At 36.6% G+C, this 20,483-nt stretch overlaps 1 protein-coding gene across 5 annotated transcripts in view; it reads left to right on the forward strand.

The window, feature by feature from the left end:
- The window catches only part of SENP6 (SUMO specific peptidase 6), a 64,532-nt gene that overhangs the window by 21,297 nt on the left and 22,752 nt on the right, over positions 1 to 20,483 (forward strand). For 3 of the 5 annotated variants that reach the window (XM_072331563.1, XM_072331562.1, XM_072331566.1), the window contains exons 3-8: positions 1,399 to 1,462; positions 3,207 to 3,349; positions 8,243 to 8,344; positions 12,126 to 12,146; positions 18,368 to 18,438; positions 19,833 to 19,975. In XM_072331563.1, coding sequence (XP_072187664.1) covers positions 1,399 to 1,462; positions 3,207 to 3,349; positions 8,243 to 8,344; positions 12,126 to 12,146; positions 18,368 to 18,438; positions 19,833 to 19,975 — 544 coding nt within the window. The remainder of the gene's footprint in view (positions 1 to 1,398; positions 1,463 to 3,206; positions 3,350 to 8,242; positions 8,345 to 12,125; positions 12,147 to 18,367; positions 18,439 to 19,832; positions 19,976 to 20,483) is intronic. The other 2 variants (XM_072331565.1, XM_072331567.1) reach the window with 2 other exon arrangements.

The raw sequence follows: 20,483 nt of genomic DNA on the forward strand, positions 1-20,483 counted from the left end.
TTAATTTTAGTAAAGGTTTAATTTTTATTTATTATAAAGTATAATGTAGTTAGAAGTGATTGTTCTAATGTGAAAATATTCATCTGTTGGTTCCCTGTTTAAAAAGAGACGAAGTGTGAAGGCATAACCTCACAGTAGGACCACTGAGATTTCATTTTAGTAGCATTTAAATGTTGTTGTCTGATATGTGAGAGTGCTGTGTATTTCTTTTCCTCTGTCTATATAAATTAGATCTTTTAAGCAAGCAAGTGCAAGCATGTGATACATGAGCAAATAGACATTAGTCAGTTGCTGTGTATTCTGCTCTCTGAAGGAACAGCCTTTCTTTCTGTTACTGTTGCTTATACTTTGCATTCCTTAAAATCTAAAAATATTGGTTCTTTGAAAGCATCCCCTTCCAAATATTTTTCTAGTCATGTCATCTTAGTTGCATCAGAAGAATTCTACTTGCTCAGTCTGATTTAGGGTTGTTTTTATTTTTCAACATTACGTTCTTTTTGCAGTTTGTTTCCTTCTTTTAATGTGAAGGGTAGAAATAGTCACTTGTACATGATAGTCAGTACGTCATAACTGCAGCCAAGAATATTTCCCCCTTCTCCATCGCTGTTTTTCATCCCCATGACAAGCTGTAGATGTTCTTTTAGCCTTTCAACATATCTGCATCTATTCTTATGTGATTTCTGCCTGAATGTTCTTAATTAAGAACCACCCAAACTCTGAAATTATAACTTGGATAAAAGTTGTTTTTTCTTGCAGCTGAGAGAGGAATAAATTTACCAGGGATGCTGTTGAACAGGTTGCTTCTTCTGGAGGCAAGAAATGTTAGCCTAATCTAGCTGCTCTCCATTACAGCTTTTGAAGGTTATGGATGCTGAATTACTAAAGAAACATTTTAATGAATGGATGACTCAAGCTGAATGTATTATTTTTAGGAGGACATAATTTGATAGTAGTTGCTGTGTGATAATACTTTGTTATACAAGTTGTTCTCCTGAAGCATTGTGAAGTTTGCCATTTTAAACCATTCTGTTTAGGAACAAAACAAAAGGTATATTTTCTAGTTTAATACTTGACTCAGAGTTTATATAGAACAATTCATGATGTCAGTAAAATTACTAGGACAGTAGTAAAGTTTCTCTGTTTTGAATTAATAATGTCTTTTAATTTTGTTTTTCCAGGATTGGTTCAATGTACCCTTCAAGTCTGAGTAGCCATAACATATTCTGATAATTATATTGCTGACTTTAATGTTCCTGTTGTTTTGGGCATGTATATGCATTTGTATTTAAAATATAAGGGGGGAAAAATAATCTTTGTATGATTAAAATGTTTCGCTTATACTCTGCTGCTTTACAACGTTTGGTTTTTTTGTTTTTCTCCCACGCCTATCATCACTAGTGAGGCAAATCTGCTCAGCATAGATGACAGTGATGGGCCCTTCAGCCCAAATGAAGAAAGGAAGGTAAGTACTTTGTTTATCTTACAGTGAAAAGGTATCCTCAAAGCTTGCTAGTTTTTGAAACAGTGTTGCATAGTCATTTGTCCTGTGTTACAAAATGAAAGTTTGAGTTGATTGGGCACCCTGTGTGCCGAACTTGTTTATCCACACGCTCTTAATGTTTCCTCTTAAATCTAGAGATCCTTAGTTGGTAGAGTGTTCTGAAAATATTAGCATGAATAACTAATTTTATGCTTAAATGATTTTCATTAATGAGCTCATTTTAATTTGGAAATATTCATCATTATATCCCATAATCACTTAATGTCAAATTCCTAGTTTTATATGCATACGTGTATATACAGGCAGAACTCACGCTTTTTGTGTTTTTTGATATAGCTTATTACTGCAGAGATGATTCATAATGCTTTGAAAGTATGACTGTTTTGTTTAACAAGGAATCCCATTAATTAAGAGTGTTTTACTACATTTGCAGAAAATGAACTATTTCAGAAATTAGAGTTTATTTTACATTTATTGGTTCTGTGTGACAGATGCAAATTTAAAGTGTACGTTTGCAGTCTGGAAGGTCAGCTGCGTTCTGGGCTGCATTAAAAGAGGGGTGACCAGCAGCGATAGGGAGGTGATTGTTCCCCCTCTACTCAGCTCTTGCGAGACCCCATCTTTGGAGTACTGTGTCCAGGCTTTGGAACCCCCAGCATAAGGATGATGAGTCTAGTAGAGTGCCACTGAGATGATCAGAGGGCTGGAGCACCTCTCCTGTGAAGAAAGGTTGAGGGAACTGGGCTTTCATTTAGCTTGGAGAAGAGGAGGATTTGGGGAGACCTCACTGGGGCCTTCCAGTACTTGAAGAGGTCATATAAACAGGAGGGCAAATGGCTGTATGTGAGACAGTGTGATAAAACAAGGAGAAATGGTTTTAAACTAAGACAGGGGAAGTTTAGGTCAGGTACTAGGAGGAAGTTTTTCACTCAGAGGGTGGTGACACACTGGAACAGGTTGCCCAAGGAGGCTGTGGATGCCCTGTCCCTGGAGGCATTCAAGGCCAGGCTGGATGTGGCTCTGGGCAGCCTGGTCTGGTGGCTGGCAACCCTGCACATAGCAAGGGGGTTGAAACTAGGTGATCATTGTGGTCTGTTTCAACCCAGGCCATTCTGGGAATGAATCATCTGTGAAATTTGAAGGTGATTGAATCCATTGACTTCCCTTGTTGTTGGAATGGCAAACTGTCTGGAGAAGTCATTTTGCTCTGTTTAGTCCATTGAATTTCAGTTTTCTCAAAGCATGCCTTTCCCATTATTCTGCATCTGAAAGGTGACATACCTGTATCTAAAATGTGGATACAACTATGGTACCAGCATTCTAGTTTGAAAGCAGGTTAGTTTTATTATATTATGTATAATATTTATCTGAGAGGCATAAAGCTGTTTCACATATGAAATATTTAATAGACTGTCTGGAAAGGAAAAATTAGAGGGCTTCTGATAGAATTCTGTTCTCTGGGGTGAAAAAGTACGTGGAGAAGAACTCTGCAATCAGTCATGTTTGTACAGTGAACTTTAGAAGGATTTCTAGGAGGCTAAAAACAAGACTTGAGTGAAAAATGACTTCTGGGTAGATTATACATAAAATTTTGTGTCAAAGCAATCTTCAAACAAAGCCAAAGAAGTACTTCTATAAACATAATATGCTTTTGTTTTTACTTTTCACACAAGTATTGTAATGAACATGAATTCTATTGTTACAGTCCTTTCGTTGTCGGCCTGGAGCTGTCGGCATCAGTGGTGATTCCATAAAAACATACGCGAGGCGTGGCAAAGCTGCAAGCTTGAGACCTTTTAAAGGGAATGCGATTGGCCTCAACATGATGGGAAATAGCAAGAAACTGAGGTACTGCTTTGAGTTTTCTGTGTGCTTAACTACTTAATAATTAATAAAAAATAGGTGATAAATGAAGACAATATTATGATTATCTGCTGTGCGTATAAGGAAACTACACTGTTCTGCACTTCTGAGCAAAGACAGAAGGCTAGATTGTTAAGGTCTATCTTCTTCCAAAATCTTAGTAAAGCATAGTAGTAAAATAGTGAAAAAATACTAAAATAAAGTGAGAGCTTTTGCATTTGTTGGTGCTTTGCTGGTGTTGTCTGTGAGAGCTACTGTTTTCCTCTATACAGTGCTGACGGAAGAATATTTCTAATGTCTCATAAGACTGATCTCTTAATTTAGTGTGTAACAGAAAGTGATACGTTCATATAATTTCATATCGCTATAAATTTCATATCGCTAGATTACTCCTGGTTTAGTTACTTGTGCAGGAATGACTAGATCATATAGACTAGCTATAACTTGGCCAGTCATCAGATAGCTAATGCATATATAACCATGTCAGGAGTAGCATCGTTGGTTAGTGGGACTTATTACAGAATCACTTCAGAAAGCAAATCCTAGATTTGTAGCATGATGTGCGTCCTGTCCTGCTCTTCAGTCTTTGAACCTGATCTATAGGGAACAAATCCTGAATTTCCACTCTGAACTGATCCTTCAGATTCTTATGGAATAATACATGAATACATGAATTGTAGATACTTTTTGCAAAATAAAGGCTTTTTGTTTCAACATTGTAACCTATTCGTGTATGTTGATCTATCTTGTTGAAGTTCAACCAGGTGTTGACAGTTTACACAGTATCTTAACCAGTTGTTGTGCAACTCTGTAATTTAGTTCTTCTGTGGCATGTGTGTGGTTTTAAATTCATTCATTATTTTTTTATCAAAGAAAATACTAATTAAGAAAAAAACAAACAATTCCTGGAGATCCTGAAGTTTCTTCTATAACTGAAATAAAAAATAAAAATAAATTAAAAAAAAAATAATAATAAAAATAAAAATGCATGTGGGTAAATAGTTGCCGAGGTGCTAAGCATTTAATTCCAAAGTTCTGTTGCTTGTGTTGGATCTACCTTCCATTGACAAATACTACCTATAAACTTAAAACCAGAAAATTCACAAAACTCAACTAAAAAAAAGTTAAATCTGTTGGATTTTTGTCACCCTAGTGAAAGATCCCATCTTCTACTTTGAAAGCAGGCAACCACCTTTTGTCTACTGCTGAGCTGCATGCTGAAGTTATGTGGAAAGTATAAATATCCACCTTATAAACCGTCATTAATAGACAAATTCATTAGGAAAGAATGGATAGGAGTAGACCGTTGTGACTGATGTAAATAATTGGCTTTTGATTAGAATGGGTACTACTGACCATTATCTACTGCCTCCTATTTGGATTTTGCAAAATCAGTTTGCATGGAAACATGATTAGTCTGCAAGCCATTGCCTTGATTTAATATTTCAACGTTGGTAGTGTTACATCTTTTGTAATCCAGGTATCGCAACAAAGTTCTTAAATAACCAAAGGCTTGTGATCCAGCCACTGTAGTGAAGATTGGTGGTGTGTTAACTTTGAGGTGTAACATGACAGGTGCTTGCTAGTGATCAAGTCTGTGTTTGAATTACGGGACTAAAGAAAATTCCAAGGGTTGGTAATACAGTTAAGCTGCTAGATGAAGCTCAAGAAGATCAAATATGTGAGATTCTTGTGCATCTACGCATAGTGATTATTTTCTTTTATTACAGAGCTGAAGTTTTTCAGCCTTGTCTGCAGAGTAAGAATTGAAAACTTCATATTGGTGGTTTTCATTAAAATTTCTGAGAGCACAACTCAGTAATATTAGTATTGTTGTCCTTCAGTATTTCCTAAAATTCAGGAAATGAGGGACAAGGAAATGGGTAGGAATAGAAGGATTCAGAATAATTTTCTTTATGCAGCTCTACTTTCATGAAGGATATTTTAAACCAGCTCATAGTTTTCATCAGTGGTTTGGTGTTGTACAACGGGGCGTGTGTTTTGAGCAAATTTAGTATCAAACTCTAATTTAACTGATTTTGGTGGGTTGTCTGTTTTTTTTTTGTTTTAATTTACTTCAAGATCTCATTTTGAATCGCTCATTTCTTTGCTGGTTTTTGATGACTTATATCAAAGGTTCTCATGATATAAGACCCTTAGATTTTTCTCTTTGGTAATGTTTAGTTAAAGAAGTTATTCAGTGACCAGCAGAATTAATGTAGTCTGTAATTGTGTTCTGTGTTTCTGAAATGCTGTGCTCGGTTACTTCTACATCTGTCCCTTTTTGTCAGTGCAAGATTTCTCTGTGCCTTACCTTTTTAATCTGCAATGTGCCCAAGTTAGCAGCATCAACTGATCCAGTGCAATAGTGTAACCGCTTTCTTCAGAGCCTAGTCTCTTAAGTGATGCAGTATTGTCGTTACATTCCATCTTCTTAGAGGTTTTTCAAACATTTGTTCTTTGGACAATCTTTCTGATGAGACTTAATGTTCTATCATTCTCTTGAATGGTAGAATCACTCAGGTTGGAAAAGACGTTAAAGATCATGGAGTTAACTATGACCTAACCATACTACCCTAAGTAACAGCCCTCAACTTAATCATGTCCCTGAGCACCACAACCAAACGGTTTTTAAACACATCCAGGGATGGTGTCTCAACCACCTCCCTGGGGAGCCTGTTCCAGTGCTTAACAAACCTTTCAGTAAAGAAGCTTTTCCTGATATCCAACCTAAACTTACCCTGGAGTAACTTGAGGCCATTTCCCCTCGTCCTGTCATCAGTGAGAGCTGTGCTGAAGCTTGCAAAGCCAATTTCTGTTTGCATGTGGTTATATTGCAACTTGCTACAGTTTCTGATGAAATTCTCTGGTGATTCTGTCTGTACTCATTACATTCTATTCTAAGACTAAGATCATAGAGCAGATTGTATTTTACAGCTGTCCTACTTGGAAGGATATCTGACTCCAGACGAAATGTATACCATCTAGAACAGTCTGCTTTGACTCAAATCTGATCACCCAGCAGACTGTGATGTTCTCTTCCAGCACCTACAGGAGCGTCTCACTACTTCAGTATGAGGCACAAAGCAGAAGCACTGCTAAACAGTTTTATCTGCTGTGGAGGCATAAGACTTGAAGTTTCCAAATCATGATAGTTTGGCAAAGCTCAGACACAACAAATAAAATCATGAATCATGATGAATATATTTCAAGATTTACTTGCTTGTTTTAAACTGTGCAACTCTTAAGCATCTGAGAAGAAATTCCTGCACTTTCCCTGTGTTTTCTCATCTAGTATTTCTTCATAGAGAGATTCTGGAGAGAAACTGGAAGTCAGAGAGGAACTAAGAGATGGTCAAGTATTTAGAACAGGTTGCTGTCAGAATTTTATTTCTCAGGTGAACTTAACAGAAGGTTGGCTGTAAATTGGTCTAGACAATGTGCAGTCTTGGCTTAGAGGCTTGTGGGATAAGTGTTCATGCTTACTTCCATGTTGATGATTGAATGTCAAGTTCTACCATTTGGTTGGTTTAGGTAGGTCTTGTTCTGTTATATGCATGGTTATGTTATGATCAGTGAGATTCTAACAGTCATGTTATGCTACAGTCATTCAGAAATGCTCTAAAAGCATCTAATTTTTCTTATGCTATTTCATATAAATTTTAAAAAAGCTATAAATAAATACAAAAAAATCAACACAGGAAGATTCTCATCTTCATCTTTTGGGAGATATAAAGGAAGGATTAAGAATTGATTTGCAACTTTGTTGGAAATTTTGGGCCTTATGATTTTCTGATTTTTCATCAAAAGATGAATAGAGGAAATGAATATTCAGCTGAATAATACATACACTGATAAATATTTTGAATCAATTGAATTCCTTTTTCATGTTCCTTTATTTAATACAGTTAAAATTTCCAAGTAGTTTTACAAATAAATCTAAGTGTTATGTTTCCATAATTTGAAGCAATTAGTGTTATCAGCATGCTACCTGTTAAAAATTTCATGACTTCTTGAACATTTTAAATGCAATATTGTGTGTTCTATAGTATAAGTGTAGAAGAGGTTAATTGTCTTGACTATTGCATTACTCATGTATGAGACTCATGTATGAGACAGAAAATTGTTTCTTTGTATCAGCTTTTGAGAAATGATGAGGGAGATGTCCCTTCAGAATTACCTTGTTTATGTAATAATGAGATGAAAGCCTTGAAAGGCTTTTTAATAAATGAGGAAAACAAAGAAATACTAAAGAATATTGGTAAATATACTATTTCTGTGCAGAGCCCTGTTAAGGTAGTGTAGCAATGTCTAACCTTTTTGGGCTGTGGTGCATTGTTTCAGCTACCAGCTGTCTTACTGCCACACATTTGCTGCATTTGCTTTCCCTTAGGAGTAACAGTATCCAAAAACTTCCCAAAAATACGGTTCAGTCTGTATGTTATGCAGTATAAATCTTCTTGATTACATTAAATACTTTCTCTTAGGAAAATGCATAGTTGGAAAAATGAAATGAATTATAAATGGTTATTTTTCATTTCAAAAAGACAGTGTCATGTTGGAGTGAGGAGATTGAGCAAAGGAGAGCTGGTTCACAGGTGTTTTCAATAGTGATATAAAAATATTAACCTTTTCTTTTGGGGGGAGAAAAGGTGAACTTTCTTACTTATCTGTTTTATTCTGCAATCTGATGCTTTTATGCCTATTAAGTATAACATAACAAGTGACATTGATTTAGAAGTAATTTGTTGGTTGTTTTCATGTGACTTATTGTAAAAGTAAGACATCATGATTTTTAGCTAAGAGACTGTAAAAACAAAAAACAAACAAATAAACCCAACAGTCTTTTCTTAAACCATTTTTTCTATACTTTTGCAGTGAAAATGCTCAGAATGTGTCTTGTCCTGTAACTGTGGTACATGGTAGACGCTTTCACCATGCGCATGCACAGACAACAGTAGTAAAAACAGCAGCCCAAAGGTAGGACTGAGTGGATTTGTTTATCCAGCTGTTCCTGTTGCAGGAAGTTGTTTCTGTTTTTGTACATAATTGTTTTCCTTATACTGTCAAGTCTTTTAAGGAAACATAATTACATGCTGCATACTTGATCATGAACCTTGATCTCAATTACTGAAGCTTATCATTTAGAACTCACTGTATAACTTCTTAGAGATTACTAATGTTAAAGCATGCCGACATACATTCAGTAGGAGAATACCTGATGGAAATATGTTGACAAATTGACATAGCATGCAGTAGAATGTAACATATCTGACAATGTGATAATCAAATACCATTTCAAAGAAACTCCTGGCTATGTAAGGCCCGTTTAAAGACTAAGCAATAGATTTGATGATCATGTCTTTAAATGCAGAATAAAATGTATAAACTGGTGCATCTCACAGAAGTGAGAATTTACACTGATGTTAATATCTGTTGAAATAGGCTATAGGAAACTAGGGAATTTTACTCAACCATACTGATTTAAACATTGTTATTTTCAAAACTCAAAGCATATTGGTTTTCTAATAATAGAAGTGTTTCAGACTTCTCGTATACAAACATTTTCACAAACATATGACCTAACCTTTTCAAATAGAAATTTTCTTTTAGAATTTCTCCATTCAGAGCCCTTTTTATGGATTTTATGGATCTCCACTGACCTGTCAGCATTCTGTTGCCTCATTTTTCTGCCCTTGGTTTTTTCTTTGTGTGTGTGTGTGTGTGTGTAAATTTTTGGGTTCATGTAGAGGCATCCTCTTATTTTTTCTTTATCATTTCCCTCATTTTCATATCTATCTTCAGAATAACAAAGACCACGTACAAACGTGAATGAGTGATGTGACTCAGTGAATTTTACATTTTGGTCTCTGAGAACGTATATTGTTGTTGCATCCTTCCATTTCTACCTGCACTATGGTCTGTAAAGGGCAAACAGCACGAACACTTCCCTTCACTTTTCAGTAATAGTGAATGCAGCAGTAACTTTATCGCTTTTCTCTATTTTTTAAAATCATTGTGAGGCAAGGGTCTCTGAAGAGGATTGGTAGAGTTTTTCCCAAGAATTGAAACTAGAAGACAATGTTTATGTTGACAGTATGATTTAGACTGCACCAGCTATCTTCTTCTTATATGCAGTCCTTTTTAGAACAGTTTTATTCAACATCTTGTTGAGAAAAGCATGAGGCATCTTTAAACATCTGTGCTGTTACCTTTCACTTTTTCCTTTTCTTCCTTTAAAAAAAATAATTCTAAGGGTTAAAAGCTAATCAGAATTACCTAAAGTGGACAGAAAACCACGTGAGAGAGCTCTTGCCCCTAACAATATTAGTGTACTCATTAAACTTTTGTTACGAGATGGTTTTTCAAATCAGCCTATAGAGGTGGATTTGTCTTACCTAGTTACATCATCTCTTAGGACATCTTCAGGGTGTAGATTTGAGTAGTGCCTCTTTTTTTTTCCCCTGTTTTGTAGTTGGAAGATGTTTGATGGCTTATTTGTTTGGGCAGTTGAATTCATTGCTTAAATTTAGAAGGGCTGAATCTGTCCACAGTGCCTAGATCTTAATTGTGAGGGTACATTGGTCTTGCCTACTTGCCTTTAAGCACCAATGAGAGATGTATTGTTTTTTTTAATAAGCCTTTAACATAATGTGGGAGGAAAAGAAAGCAGTGACCTTGTATGTGTGACATACAGGAAGAAAATTAATGAGTAATATAAGCAAGTTGAATATTGCATGAAGTAATTGGGTAACAGTCACGTTGAATGTTTCTAAGTAAATTTACTTCTGGGATTCTTATTTTACTTCATTTACATTAATTCCACATTGTTAATGCTTGTTGTCAGAATGTATTTGGACTCTTTAGGTGGGAAACAGTCATAAAAATTCTACGTACTGTTTTGCTACCGGGAGATTGCAGGTCAGTGTTATTTGACTGACTTGTATTTGGAATTTAAGGGTGAGCTTTTCAGAGGATTTTTAATCTCAGTAGCTTTTTCCAGCTGATGCAACTGATGACTCTTTGAATGCTTCTAAGTCCATTTACAAGTTAGCAGATAGAAGATGGGCTCATGCCATACCTTTTTCCTCCTAAAGCAAGGGGTTCTCAATATTGTTTAATCTGTAAAATCCATGAGTTAGAAGACAGTAGTTATTAGTGCAGAAATATAGCTGATGATAAAATTCAAGGTAGATCAAGACAAAGCTGATAGCATGGGGACAGCTGTAAGGTGTTATTTTCTTTCTTGTGTAAGTTTACAGGCATTAACAAAGTTATGTTCTGTGACATTGTTTCTGTTTCTAGGTTTGTTTTTTTTTCTTGTGTATTAATCAACTGCATTACAGAGAAAATAATTTTAACAAACATAACATATTGTTCTTAAATCGGTACTGAGTTAAGGAATGGGAAAAGCAAAAGTAAAACTAAATTACTTAATTACTTCTGAGTAGGTTGTATCTCTGACACTGACATTGCTGAATCTTACAGTTCCTTGAGTGGGGTCACACAGAACATTCTAATTGTGAAACCCAGCTGAGCTGAATTTGGAGCTTTTGTGACATGTGCTGTGTTTCTCATCTTTTTCTCTGACTTCATTGCACATGCATGTTAATTTAAATTCTAGCTGAATATCTGTTGCTCTGGTATTTCGAGTATGTGATTTCAATACCAAAAAACAATTTAAAAAATAAAAGAATTTCAAAATAATATTTTGATAAATATTATTCATATTTTTTCCAGTGGAATCTTGGGATGAAATTGAACTTTATTCACTTCTGATGCAAGAGATTTTCAGATATAGCCTGGTGTTGTGGTTGGTTCAAACAGATGTTGCTTCATTTAATGGACTCTAGCTCTGTCTTATGCTATTGACTGAAGGTTCTCTTGGCAGTGGAAGAGCATGCTATATACAGCATGTCTAACCAATCTTAATGCACGACTTGCATGAAGCAATTTGTCGGGACACTGCTTGTTATAACTCTGGGCTCTAGTAGGGATTCCCACCTCTTAATCCTTCTAAGATGCAAAATTGAGATTTTTTTTCCCCAGTGTGTTATATTAATAGGGGATTCTAAAACAAGCGGGTGAGGCAGTTAGTGTACTGACAGTGTGCAGTGTATATATATATATATTGCAATCTTTGAGTTTCTTTATCATTTACCATTCTTAATAGTGTGTCTGTACTGTACTTGCAAACAGTTAGTCCAACCTACAGGTTAACTGTGCCAAGAATGTAAAGATATTGGAAAATGGCTACATTTGGAAGTGGGTTGGATCTAACTGGATTCATAAACTCAGATGTGATCTACCCAAAAGTTTGCAAAGTCAACCTCCAATTATAATATTTTTTTAAACTACTTTCCTGCAGCATTGACAGATCATCCCATCCTCTCATAGGTGAAGTGTTCACATTGTTTTTTAATTCCTTTTACTCTCTTCCCAGAATACCAGGCATTGCACAGGTTAAATGAGGCTTTTTTTTTCTGTTCAGAATTAAATTTTACACACTGAAAATGGGGCAAGTAATGTTTAGCCTACTGACCTTTGCTTTCTGTGAAGTAATTCTTGTTTGTGCATTTATAGCTACTGTTGCAAAAATGCTGTCAATAATAATAATAATGCTCGTTTGAAAGCTGGTGCAGTGAGTACAAGAGGCAGTGAAACAACTACAGCTTATGTCTAATAACTTTTTAATTTAGTGATGTGCAACACATGTGGGGCTTTGCATCTTATGTGTTTTTTTCTTTTTTCATATTTTAAGCAATCTGGACCGAAAGGAAAGGTAAGCTTACTGTTGATGAAATCAGCATGGCAATGAGCATTAAGAAAATCAACTGAGTAAATATTGTATCAATGCTAATTAAAAAATAATAAATCCAGTCAATCAGAACTATGTGAGGGATTTGTTTGGTTTGGTTTGTTTTTTTTCTTGATAAAATGTGATAATGGGACCACAAATAGAACGTTCACATCTGTCTGTGGATAATGCCATATCACAGTTAACTTTGGGTATCTTGCCATTGGAAATCTGTGTTGGGGGAAGAGGAAGGGTATGGATATCCATAATATGAAAAGCGAGGCATTTTAAACTTTCTCTGGAATTTCATTCCTAGATCTTCCTAGTGTAACAAACTTTATGTAACTGAATGTTTCTGAGGCATATCTTAGTACATTGTTTAAGAGCTTTAACTCTTTTAACTTTTACCTTTTCCTCTTGGTTTGAGTAGTATTAAAGGCTTTTATTGTATTACTGCATACAGTCTGCTAATAAAGTGTGTATGTGAAAGCAGCTACCTGAAGAAGTGTTATCAAGGACATGCTGTAAGGCTTCTTTGTCACAACTTTGTCACATGTTCTGCATCTTTTACTGTCCGTAGTTTTTCACTTACAGAAAGAAATACAAAATATACTGCTATAACCTACTTTTATAGACTATTGTAGATGTTGGTGATAATTTATTCACTTTTATCTACTTATATGTCTGTATGTGGTTTTGACAGTATAAGCTTGATATCAGGTTTAATTGTTTAGAATACATATATAATGTTTAACCAGTAACACTATTAATCAGTAACAGAAATCTATTGTAGATTTGTTCTTTTTCAATTCACAGTGTTGTAGACTTATTTCAAATGTAGTAGTAAAACCAGGAGTCAGCTTTAGCCCTCTTGCAAGGAATAGAATCATAGAATCACCAGGGTTGGAAAAGACCTAAAAGATCATGCAGTCCATTATAGAATAATAGAATAGAATAATTCAGTTGGAAGGGATCTGCAAAGATCATCATATCCAGCTGTCAAACAATTTCAAGGCTAACTCAGAGTTAAAACATACCATTAAGACAGTTATCCAAATGCCTTTTAAACTTGGATAGGAGCAGGAAGTCAACCTTCTCTTTAGGAAGCCTGTTTTAGTCTCTAGCTACTCTCCCAGTGAAGTTTTCCCTAACGTCTAGAGAACCTGCTGTAACGCAGATTTAAACCATTAAGCTGTTTGGTCACCCTTTTACTGCCCCAGCTTTGACTTCATGTATTTTTTCCATGTTTTTCTTTGTTCTGTGTTTGCAATTAGTTAACCATTTGGTTGCTAATGCTTTTGATTTGGCACTGCATGCCATAACAAAACTAGGACTGAGTTGCATTCTGGTGATCTTAAATTTTCCCTTAGGAATCCCTGCTTGTTCTTTCTTTTTATTAGATACGATGTGTAGATAGTCTGGCACTTTCAGCTGTTTGATCCCTCCTTTATTCTTTATGGAAGACTACTAGTTTGAGTTACATTAACAGGGTTTAACAGCAAAAAGATATTTGTTTTGAAATGCTTTATGCATTGTAACATTCTGTAATTTTGTTTTCTTTTCCAAACTATTGAAATTCTTTCCCAAATAGTCCTTTTAATGATAAATGGCATATTCATCTTTTAAAGCATGTGTTTCCGTTCTGCATTCTGTTTCTCTGTTCATACACAAACTGTTCATTGTGTTAAGTACCTCACTGTAGAAGGTATAAATAGATCTGCCACTGTTCAAATGACAGCAAATTCGTGTTTAGCCATTTGTAAAAACTTTATGCTGGTAGTAGTCCCTGCCCTTTTGTTTGTGTGGGTATCTTTGATTGGGTTTGAGTTTCTTCCTTCAATGTAAGGAGGCTAGCAGGAGGAGCTTAGAGTTGCAGTGTTTCTGTTGGAGGACTGTCAACCATCTCCAAGAAAACATTTTTCTCAGATTAAATTTACAGTTAGATTGTGTTTAAAATTGTTATAACTTTTGTTGCCAACTGAAAGCAACTTCAAGCCTGACCTTGAATTGCTGAATGACTTAATTTGTTTTGGGTAGCCTCAGCTGTTAAGTTCAGCTGATGGTTTTATAAAAGATATATAGATGTGGCACTCAGAGACGTGGTTTAGTGATGGACTCACTAGGTCCAAGTTAATGGTTGGTGTTGATAATCTTGACATTCTTCTTCAACCTAGATGGTTCTATGATTTATTTTTTTTTAATTTGTACTAAGTCACTTGAGCTGGGATGGTTATGCACCGTTGCTATGTAAGGATGCATTGTAGTGGATCTGAGAACTGCCAGAACTGAGCATTACACAGTGAGCTTATCAAACATTTACCCTTAATTAATAATTGCAAGACATTTTATTTTTTTTTCCCTCCCCTCTTTCCCACTTTTAAATTCAATAGATAATTAGAAAGTGTTGAAAAAAACAGGAATACCATCATCAATTGCTTTTGAGATTGAGGAACATGAACTACAGACTTGTTGTGTTGATGTGGTAAATTGCACGATGTCTTCTCTGTGGAGTGAAGTGTTGGTTGCATCTGCAGTAATAATTTTAGCCGATGTTGTTAACAGGGCTTTGGCTTCTGTGGTTGTGGTCTGTCTTTGAAGAGATGGATCTGTAGGGAGCTGATAAGATTCACGCAAGTGGGGCTAAGAGCGTATTTGCTAACAAGTTGGCTAAACTTGTAAGGAGAGCTTTAAGTCTGCACGGACTTGCAAAGCGTTTGATACTGTCATGCATGACATGCTGGTCACCAGATTGGGGAGAAATGGATTTGATGGATGGACCACTCGCTGGATAAGGAATTGGATGGATGGCCCCACTCAGACTTGTGGTCAATGGCTTAATGTCCAAGTGGACAGCAGTGACAAGTGACATTCCTCAGGGATCACGTTGGGGCTGATGTTTAACATCTGCATTTTGGTCACAACAACCTCGTGCAACCCTACAGGCTGGAGAGGAGTGGCTGGAAAGCTGCCTTGTGGAAAGGGACCTTGGTGTACTGATGAGTAGTTAGCTGAATATGAACCAGCAATGTGGCCAAGAAGGCCAGTGGCATCCTAGCTTGTATCAGGAATGGTGTGGTGAGCAGGACTAGAGAAGTCATCCTGCTCCTGTGGTATTGGTGAGGCCTCACCTCAAGCACTGTGTTCAGTTTTGGGCACCTCAGTACAGAAGGGACATGGTGATGCTGGAGCAGATCCAAAGAAGGGCAAGAAGACTTGTGAAGGGTTTGCCCTGTGAGGAGAGACTGAGGGAGCTGGTGCTGTTTAGTCTGGGGAAGAGGAGGCTGAGGGGAGACCTTATTGCTCTCTTTCAATATCTGAAAGGTGCTTACAGTGAGAATAGGGTTGGTCTCACTGGTGGCAGGTGACAGGATGAGGGGAAATGGCCTCAAGTTGCACCAAGGTAAGTTTAGGCTGGATATCAGGAAACACTTCTTTACAGAAATGGTTGTTAAGCACTGGAATAGGCTCCCCAGGGAAGTGGTTGAGTCCCTGGATGTGTTTAAAAACCATTTGGATGTGATGCTTGGGGACAGTCGTTAGTGGAGGCTTGTTAGAGTTATTGTCATATGATTTGTTTGCAGTTGGTCTTGACAGTTTTTCCAGCCTGAGCAATTCTATGATTCTGTGTTCTTCATAGGCACCTTATTCAGTGAGATTGAGTGCATCCTCAGTAAGTTTGCAGATGACACCAAGCTGAGTTGATGCACAAGAGGGAAGGTATGCTATCCAGGGGGACCTGGACAGGCTTGCTAGGTGGGCCCATGTGAACCTCATGAAGTTCAACAAGGCCAAGTGCAAGGTTCTGCATCTGGGTCAGGGCAGTCCCCAGCACAGACTGGGCAGAGAATGGCTTGAGATCAGCCCTGAGGAGAAGGATTTGGGAGTATCAATTGATGAAAGATTCAGCATGAGCTGGCAGTGTGCACTTGCAGCCCAGAAGGCCAACCGTATCCTTGGTTGCATAAAGAGAAGTGTGACCAGCAGGTTGGAGTAAGTGATTCTTTCCCTCTACTCTGCTCTCATGAGACCCCACCTGGAGTACTGCATCCAGTTCTGGGGCCAAAGCACAAAAAGGACATGGAGTTGTTGGAGTGTTAACAGAGGGGAGTCACAAAGATAATCAGAGGGCTGGAGCACATCCCCTCTCCTAGACTGAGAGAACTGGGGTTCTTCAGCCTAGGGAAGAAAAGACTCTGAGGAGACCTTATAGCAGCCTTCCAGTACCTGAAGGGTGGCCTGCAGGAAAGCTGGGGAGGGATTCTTATAAGGACAGACAGGTAGTGGTAGGACGAGGGGAAATGGTTTTAAACATAAGAGAGTAGGTTTAGACTAGTAGTTAGGAAGAAATTCTTTACTGTGAGGGTGGTGAGTCACTGGAACAGGTTGCCCAGAGAAGTTGTGGATGCCCCCTCCCTGGAGGCATTCAGGGCCAGGCTGGATGGGACTTTGAGCAACCTGGTCTAGTGGGAGTTGTCCCTATCTATAGTAGGGGAGGTGGGACGAACTGGAGGACGATGGTCCCTTCCAGTCCAAACTGTTCTGTGATTCTAAGTGGGGGGGAAAGAAGATGGCATTTCAAATAGCAGAAGAGCCAGAGGCTGTTGATGTATTATGATCCAACAGGGAAATGTCTGTGAAATGTCCATAGTATTAAGGCATATTACTCTAGAAAAGTAAAGGTAGTCCAGCTAAAGTCTTTCTATGTCCTATGCAAGTAGCTTGGGTAAAAAATAGGATGAGCTGGAAGCCACTGTGCGCCTAGAATACTATGGTCTAAACACTGTTAATGAAACTTGGTGAGATGAATCACACAACTGAGGCACTGCAGGCAGTCAGTAGCTATACACTGTTTGGGAGACAGGCAAGGAAAGAAGATTGGGACAGTTGCCCTCTCAGCCAAAAAATGGACAGGCTGCACAGAACTGTCTAGAAAATGAGGAGCAGGTTGAGAGCTAATGAATAAAACTGAAGGTCCAAGCCAACAAAGGAAGCTTCATGGTGGCATTTATTATGTGCTCCCTAAATAAAGGCAAACTTGTTGACTAAGTATTCTATTATTTTGCGATTTTTAACTATTTTTCATGAGTCAATTACACATAGCTTGAGTGTGGACTGCACAAGTGACATCAGAAGGCTGTGGAGGGGAGGGTGCAGTGCAGGGCTATCTCCACTTCTCATGCCCACCATACAAGTATAGTTGAATCAAAACCCATGTGATAATTCCTAAGGTCCTGCTAATTTGGTGCTTCAGGAAATTCTGTACTGAAACAAATTAAGATTTATTCCTCATTCTGTTTAAACCATAGGTGATTTCTTTTTTCAGGTGAATGCTCAAGATTTGATTTATCTGTGTTTGTTTGAGATATTACTGCCTACAGCTGTTTCCTTTGCCTCCTTCACTGTTGATTTTTGTCTTTGCAATCATAGGAAGCGTTACGTGATGCATTATGTGACCCATTTGCACAGCAGTGAATTAGGCAGTTAGTAGGCAGTAAAGAAGGCCTACTGTACTTCAGGTGTATATCATCTACACCTGAATGTAGATTAATTAACATCATAATCTACAGCTGTGGATCAGTGTATGAGCAGGGAAAGAACTGTTGTAAGCAGTAACCAAGATGCTGTATTTGGAATCTTAATTTGACACTAATCTTCTATGACTGTGAATAAAAATGTGATAGTATGCAAATTACACTGTCTAAAGATCTTTTGTCAAATAGTTTGTCTACAAAGTATTGTTTTCTTAAAGATGTACAAATTATTACTTTTTCTATGCTATTTTTATTTTTGGCCACAATTTTTGACATTGCACGTTTCTCCTCTGTTTCACCTAAGTTTTTTTTCTATTTTATGCAGTGGGATGTAATATTAAAATAATAGTTGTTTTCCATTTTTGGCCTTTAAAGTAACAATGTTAATAGTTCTTGAATGTGGGGAAGATCTTTGCATCAGTTCTTGAAGGCTTTGGTCTGAAAGTGGGACTTTAACTATTGTTTATTATCAGAAAGGATTTAGATCAGAAATACTTAAGACCTTTAATGGTTCCTAGGACTCTGGTGATACGTATTTTGTATGTTCCCTTCTAAGTGAAATTTATTCATAACTTTCAGATGAAATTCTGATTTTTCTTTTTTTCATGAGTAATTGTGGCAGAATTGTAATGGTGCCTCTCAAAAGTACAACTGTGTGTTTAATTTATTTTCCAGAAAAGAATATCCTCCTCAGCTTCAGAAAGTAGAAGCAGACCACATTAGGTTACCGCGGCCTCAAGGACTAGGTAAGTTATCTAGGAGAACTAGAGTTCTTATTTCTTTTAAGCAGAATTATTTTTTGAATCAGTATTTTTATGCAGATGTCTTGCCAGACTGCGAGTAATCTTTAGTATATCTTCTTGTATCATGAAATTTGTGATTTTGTGCCAGTATGAAAAATGTTGTTCTTTTTGACAGATTTCTACAACCTGTTCAGTGATGTTTTAATAAACTTCAAAATAACTGCACTGTAATTTAAATGCAAATGAAATTGTATTTAGAACCAGGCAGTTGCTGGGGTTGGAACAGATGTCTGGAGATTATATAGTTTTAACACCAAGCCCCCAGCTTGTTCTTGAGTTACTGATGAGGAATTTCTGTAATAGTTTTAGTATAAGCAAAAATGTAGCATGCTGAACCACACTTGGTAAGAAGTATATTTATGCACTGAGAGATCAGAGCAGCCCAGCATCAGCACTGCCCTGTAGGTCACTTAATATATGCTCTTATCTCATTGGTAGAGACCATCTATGGAGATAATCTGATGCAAGAGGGAAAATATAATTTGGTTTGAGGGGTGGAAAATTGTGAAATGGGAAAAACAAAAAAATAACTATCACCATGTTCTTTTCAGCTTTGTCTGTACTGATATAGATAATTTGTGAACTAGCTCAACTCTCAGTATATGAATGGAGAAAGTATTCATATGTAATATTAAAATTACCGCCTTTAAAAAACTTCAGGATGGAAACAGGAATTAAACTAGTGAATCAGGCTAGCTTTTTTACATCGCACTGAAATAAGGCCCTCTTATAAACAAAATCTCACACCATTATATTGTTAGTTTAAAGTAAACTGTGGATTTCTTTATTCCTGTACTCTTCTAGTATTTAAATTAGTACCTGTAAAACAAGCTATGACAGTATAGTTCCTTGTATTTTGCTGACTTTTGTGAGGAAGAAATACATCCTACATTGCACAGAATTTTTTCATTTATTCTAAATATGTTCAGCAGTAGTTTCTTTGTGAAAATTACCATCCACATCGTGTAGTATTTTCTCATCTCCTTGCAGCCGAGAGACTTGCTTCCAGCTGTAGTGAAGTTACTGTACGTTCTTGAGACCCAAGACTCCTCCAAAGGCATAATGCTATAAATTGTCACCAAGAGACATGGGAATAATAGTAATAAAGCAACATTCTCAATATTATTTGGGGGAAATTTTTCTTATCTGCTCAACTTATCACGAGACCCTTATTTACATGAGTTAAACACTGTAGTTTTTGAATGTTCTACAAAAAGAAAATTGTTGTTAACATCAGAGTTTGTGAAGAATTAAGACCATAAAAGAATTAAGACCATAATGGAAACAGATCTGAACAGATGTTTCTTGTTAACACATTTGCATTTTTTTCCTGCTAGACAATGTAATGGAAAACGCAGAAGAGTCTGAATCTGAATCTGAATCTGAAATTAAGAGAAAAGTGCAACAAAAACGTCACTGCAACTCATTTCAATCTGACTTGTCACTATCTTCTGCAAAAAAAGGCTTGACTCAGTTGAAGGTGGGCTAGATTTAAAAAACAGAGTCACATACACTTTGGTTTAATTTTAAATGTTTATGCATATTTTAAAAACTAATTTGGAGATAAGCTGGTGCTCTAAAAGTCCTTAAGATTTAGGAGAATGATTTAAACATTATAAAAAAAAATACATATGCATACGGTGACTAAGATATTAAAGTGTTGATGCTAATTACGAAATACATATTTTCTGAGTTAGACAGATACTGTGCTGGAAATCAAAGAACCTGTGTTTAAATTGTTTGTCTGTTTCTTGTTTATTTTTATAAGTCAGAAATGGACAACTTTGGTTTGCTTTCTGTGAAGTAGAGGATTAATATTTTATTATTGGACAAAATTCATTAAAAAATGAAAAAAATAATAATCCAGTACTCAGGAAGTACAGCAGTATTACAAAGTTTCTAGAACTTAAGATGCTTTATTTCTCACTGAAACCAGCAGATATCCCATGGCATTTTCTTTCCTAAATGCAGGTAACAAGAGTCTTTTC

This window comes from Excalfactoria chinensis, chromosome 3 (assembly GCF_039878825.1).
Source record: "Excalfactoria chinensis isolate bCotChi1 chromosome 3, bCotChi1.hap2, whole genome shotgun sequence".
Taxonomy (NCBI): Eukaryota; Metazoa; Chordata; class Aves; order Galliformes; family Phasianidae; genus Excalfactoria; species Excalfactoria chinensis.